Source organism: Egretta garzetta, unplaced genomic scaffold (assembly GCF_000687185.1).
Source record: "Egretta garzetta isolate BGI_Z169 unplaced genomic scaffold, ASM68718v1 scaffold160, whole genome shotgun sequence".
In the NCBI taxonomy this organism is placed as follows: Eukaryota; Metazoa; Chordata; class Aves; order Pelecaniformes; family Ardeidae; genus Egretta; species Egretta garzetta.
Window position 1 is genome coordinate 448,541 of NW_009258378.1, and position 6,087 is coordinate 454,627.

A 6,087-nucleotide genomic window follows, 5' to 3' on the forward strand; every position below is an offset into this window, starting at 1 on the left:
TCTACTACCGTAACACAATCCAACAAGGATTAAAGTCCACTGTAAGAAACACTTTTAGAAACTTTTTATTATTATCTTTGATACAACTTACCAGTTTTCGTCTAAACCTAGATCTCACAAAGAACTACTGTTCCCTAAAATGTAAATATATAGCGTGTACATTAATGCGTGCACACACATGCATGAACGTCATATGACATTTCTTTTGTCTCACTGAAATAACATATCAAGCCAAAATATTTATCTATCCGAAGTACAGCTATGGTCTCAACAGTCTCACGTGGATTAAAATAAATCAAATGCCATAACTAGTGTGCTTCCCCCTGACTGCCACCAAATTATACAAAATATTATATATTGACATCGACTCACTCACTGGAGCATATTGCCTGAAATTAGGAATGTTATGCGCATTAATTTTTTCTACTGACAAGGGACTACTGAACTGAGAGTTCTTGTTTCAGTCTAGTATTACAACATTGTTGCATAAAGCGTTTTGCTTTCAAGCCAAGAATTCCCCACAAACCATTAATCTAAGATGTTCTATTCATTATCATCTGAAGTTATTTTTTTCTAAAATATGTAGCTCAGAAACTGCTGACACACTACTTGAAATCGGTTTTTAAGTGTATCACATAACTCTCTGGCTAAGGCTAACTGAAAACTAATTAAAATCATTAAGATGATGATTTGAACAAGAACAGGAAAAAACTGTCTAGATGAAATTATGAGGAAAAATTAGATACCACTTGACTGAATCGTGCCCTTAGACACACCGCTTCTCATTTGCAAAAAATGAGCATTTCTTTCCCTCTCAAAGGGGTTTTTGACCTTTTAAGGCACCAATAGCCACAACCCTCCTCAGACTAACTCGTTCATCTTCTGACCCAAGACTCCCAAAGCATATTTCACTTCCTTTATGGGCAGAAATAAAACTCCCTAAACACTAAATATAATTTATTACTGAATTTAATATCTTTTTACTTGATCATCAGAACATTATTTTAGTATTCTGATAAAAGGCAGGAAGACAAATAAGAAACAAGTTGTATGACATCTGATAAATAAAATTACATATATATAATTTTCACTCCATAAAAATACCAGTCCCAAGTCTGAACTCTTGCCCCTGGGAAAAAAAAACAAACAAAAAATTCTTCAAACCTATGGTAATCACAGAAAAGAACATAGATTTGAATCTCTTCTATCTGCCAAGAAGACTGAAGAACATATAGTGACAATTGCTTTCACAAAATCCAAAGTGCAGAGAGTAATGAATAAAATTTGGAATAGAAAGAGAATTTCCAGTGGCGTGATTGAGAAAAGAATGTATAGCTTGTACTGCAAGCCAAGATGACTGTGTGTTAGCTCCAACTTGATAAACAGTATCAAGCACTAATGAAATAGTTGAGAAAATTTTTAGCAGGGTGTGCCAAGACCATTGGACAAGAGCCAGTTTGAAAAGGAATTTGCAAGAATCTCCTTTATCTGGGGTGATGAACTCAATCTAGCATGACAACCCAAGTGCTGGGGCTGAGGCGAACTGAACATTTCTCTTCAAGCTGGGAGTCCTACCTTTGCCAGAGGAAGCGAAGTGCTGAAGGAAAAGGCACTTCAGTTCAACCATCAACCTCAGATATGATGTTGTCCACAACACATGGCAACATTGATAAATCTACAGTGAAGACCGGTGAGAGCATTTTTACAAGTGAATGATATATCGGGCTGATTAGTGCATATCATACATTATGCATTTATTAGTCCACTAGTGATCACAGAATCATAGAATCACAGAAAGTTTTGGGTTGGAAGGGACCCCTAGAGGTCATCTAGTCCAACCCCCCTGCAGTGAGCAGGGACACCGCTAACTAGATCAGGTTGCTCAGAGCCCCATCCAACCTGGCCTTGAATGTTTCCATACGTTCAGGTTTTCTATATAAAGTCACTTCTGAAGATTCATATGGTTTTCTGTCTTAATTCCCTTATCCAAAAATAAGGGAGAAACGTTTTCTTGGGAAGAACAACTATTAAAATACATTTTACACAAATGTCGAAGTACATTATGGGTGCTTTAAAGAACTAATTGAAATGGATGTGGAACACCAGGACATTCATCTACAATGCTTTTAAGTGTTCTGGATATATTTATACTAAATTACAAGGCTAATGCAGAAGTAGTCCTATGATGCTACAACCAGTGATTTTATGAAGTGGTCTTTTTGTTTTGGCTCCTTTTAGGTGACAATAGTCACAGGAGGCTCAGTCTTTAAAAGCCAAAGAAGATGCTGAGCTGGGCTGCAGGCAATCATCCCCCAGGAGACGGAGATCAGTACATGGGGGGAACTCTTAACATGCCTAGATAAAAATGTGAAAAAAGAATAATTGATAAATTTTACGCTAATGAATAGTTTAAAACCAGTGGTTAGATTTTACATATTTGTGTGGGTGAAGTGGTAAAGGAATGACCAGAGTAAGTTTATAGTTCAATAGAATGCAAGGGTTGTTGCTATGGAATTAGGTCCAACCATACGCAGTACACAAAGTACATTAAATAATAGTATCACAACTGCCTTTCAAACACAACAGGCACAACATCCCGGAGGCCCTTTGTTTCGGGATAATTCTGCCTCTTCTCTCACCTCTTTTTCGCTCTCCATTTCTTTTCAGAACAGATTTTGATAAATATCTCTTTCAACGAAAATGCTTAAGGCCATCTTTGTTTTATCTCTTATTATTCCCTCTTCCTCTGAGTCTTCCTCAGTAGTCCTGTCTACCTCTTTTTACTATTACTTCATATTCATTTTCATGACATCATTCTGTTTTCTTTCTGCCTTCCCTGGTGACACCATGTTTCTATTTCTAACCTTCATGTTCCCCACACAACGAAAGGAAACCTTTGCTTTACAAAACACCCCTCACAAAAATCACTTGGAAGATCTGACTATTGCAATTAACAAACAGGTTTAGACAAAGTAGCATTCTAACAATAGCACTGTCAAGAAATGCTGAATAAACACGTAAGCGAATGTCGAAAAAAATAAAACAAGATAAAACACCAACCAGATGGCATCCCTTGACCTGAGGAGGGCTTTATCGGTGCGTTCACCTGGTCCCAGTTAAGATCATCATCATCTGACTGACTATAGCCACAGGAACTGAGAGGCTCATCGAAAGTACAGCACCCTGTAAAATAAACACAGAGATCAAAATTAAACAAGGCATGCAGACAACAGGTAATGAATCTTGAATCCTAACAACCGCAACACGATTCCACGCAGGCTGTGTAATTTTTAAATGTCTTTTAATACAAACGATTATATATCTATTAATCATCACTTTCTGAGAGGGCATAAAACCTTCTTGTCATGAAAACAAAATCCCAAGGGTAAAAGAGCAGATTTAGAACTTCAGACAAATTTTCCCCTATGACACAGTCATCAGCTATCAGAAACCAGCCAGCGAAACAAAAAGCAGTAAAACTCAGAATGTCAAAAGACTGAACATGATTAGCATTTTTCAAGAAAAACAAAAATAAAAAATTATTCCATGCCCGAGAGCCTACACTTTAGAAGAAGACTGTAAGTGTGGGAACATCAGCTCCCATTCCTGTATCTTGGTTTCCAAGTAAGGGAAGGCCTAGATGCTCCCAGGTGTGCTGCGTTACAAACCGGTACCGGCCTGGGGGTTTGGTGGGATCAGCACCTCTGATACACCACAGCACACCTATCTCAAAATGCCGATCTATGCGCAGCCTCAAACTCTCTGAAAGAAAACAATATTACTTCCTCTCTTTTTCCATTCTCTTCTAAGTAATTTAGAAAAGAAAAACATGTTACAAAAGCTCACGCTATCCCAAGCTGGGGCAGGGAAAAATCTAACGTCACAAATTTAGAAGAATGGAATCTAACGTTGTCTACGGGAAAATGGAAAAGCTTTGTTTTCTCCCATAGCCAGAGGAAACTTTTCCAGCTTTTTACATCGTTCTGTTCTAACAGGAGACTAACACAGGGTTACAAAATTCTGTGTTCTTTGATGTTTTATGTTTCACTCCAGTGAAGAATGACATCTTTCCTATTCAGGAAAACAAATATAACCCTAGTCATGGATATTTCAGTCCATAGTAAAGTAAACCCTGCAGCTGTTCAAACAAAACTAAACTTTAGGGCTATTCGTCATCTTTGCTATCTATCCATAGGCACAGTAGGCTTAGCCTTGCCAAGCTGTATTAAAATGGGAAACAGAAAATCTAGCTTAAAGAAAAGACTTTAAAAATCTAAATTTTCCTATTATAAGTGGCATTACAGAATACCTTACCAAAAAGTAGGATAACAGAAGACGAAATTTCATTATACCTGACAAGCTTCACCTAACTGAAGTCCAGCCTTCCTAACAGCTACTCCCAGTTTACATTTGAGATTCATGACAAGCACTTTGCGAGTATATGATCTTCAAAAGAAATTAATTTTATATGCAGTCACCAAACAATTTAATTTTGTGTTTTCTTACAATGCCATTGTCTTTATAGACATATCATGCTTGCCCTGCCCTTGGATACAGGTCATCCAATACTGTTCTCTGTTCTAAAATATCTTTCTATAGGAAGTCTTCGCTAGCGCCAGGTGTACCGGGGAAATTAGCACCTCTGGACATTGCATCTTTCTGTACAGTTTTAAGTGCACGAGATTCAATTAGATAATCCAGCGGGTACAGAAAACCCATCAAAGAACTTGCAACTCCAAACTCTACCTCAACAATAACAACAGATACAAATTATCTCTCCCCTACAGTTAAACAAATTCAGAAACACAAGGGATTTGTATAAAGTATATCAAATAACATCTGCAGCATCTCCAGCAGGAAGGCTTAGAAAATTAGGCAGCCATTTACACATTTGTTCTAGCCCTTGCCTAAATATTACTTCAAAATTCATAAAATACACCACAAGCAAAGTTTCAGACAGAAAACCAAAACATGAGCTTTCACAGACTTATTTGTGCTTTTTTATTAAGAATAAGAAAACCTAAACCACAGGTGACGCAAAAGGTAGTGTCCTTGCAAAGGTACTGCAAATGATACTGGGAGATAAATTTAATTATCTTGGCAAAAAATATACATCGAAATAAAACCTGGCATAAATCAGGGTTTAAAATTCAAACACAGGACTAATGAATGCACAGAATAGCTCCCATGCCTCATTACATATCTCTAGCAATAAGAAGACATAGACAAGTTTAAGATGTTTTCTTGCTCAAACTCAGAAGCACGGCCAAGCTCTGCAAAATGTCCAATACTGGAAAAAAAGGAAGAGTTTGTGATTCCAGATGGTTAGTAAAGGCTTCTTCCCTTCTCACTAGTTAGGAAGATGTCAAAAACATGGCTAAATGGAACAACAGTTCTATTGTCTAGACCATTTGTCTGTCAACACAGGACCATTTCTCACTGCTTGTTTTTCTTCATTTCTCTTGCGAGCCTGTAGCCAAATCACTCTGCCACTTTCATTTTTTTTCTTTTACCTCTGCCATTTACATCCTTCAAACCTTTGTGAATTTACTATCTTACAACTTCCTTAAAATGGGTATCCAATCTTCGCATCTACTACAGGAAGAGTTTAAAAGGAACTTTTGAACTCCTTCTATTCCTAAGCCACTTCCACCCAGAACTAATAACCAAACCGTAGCAAGTATTACTATGCGTAATCAAACTGTACAGGCACCTACCCAGAGAATTGGCCAGCATAAGTAAGTTCTTTAACAGCACAGATGCCAAGCCGTGCTTCTTTCTACAGCCAGCCACTAAGGATAAGATGAATACTAATGAGGGCTTTGCACAGCCATGACTTTTTAGAAAGTTTTTTGTAGATTAAAATAGCATAACATGGCATGTGTGGGTGTTGGAAGTATAGGCAAGTTTATAAACTGAGAATAACACAAAACATCTTACTGGAGCAACAACAACAAAATCTTAGCCAAATTAGCCAAGTAACAATTAATGTAAATCAAGAGTCATCGACAGTCCTAATGGCTTATGACTGCTCCCCAAAGTTCCAACCCTCATATCCAAGGGTCATCTATTACAAATAGATGAAGT

The 6,087-nt window shown here is 37.4% G+C and overlaps 1 protein-coding gene across 1 annotated transcript in view; it reads right to left on the reverse strand.

The window, feature by feature from the left end:
- PTPRM (protein tyrosine phosphatase receptor type M) overlaps nucleotides 1–4,176 on the reverse strand; it is a 376,482-nt gene extending 372,306 nt beyond the window's left edge. The window contains exons 1-2 of the mRNA XM_035895918.1: nucleotides 4,159–4,176; nucleotides 3,061–3,250 (exon numbers count right to left, since the gene is read on the reverse strand). Of these exons, the coding sequence (XP_035751811.1) occupies nucleotides 3,061–3,250; nucleotides 4,159–4,176 (208 nt within the window). The remainder of the gene's footprint in view (nucleotides 1–3,060; nucleotides 3,251–4,158) is intronic.
- Nucleotides 4,177–6,087: the final 1,911 nt, after the last annotated feature.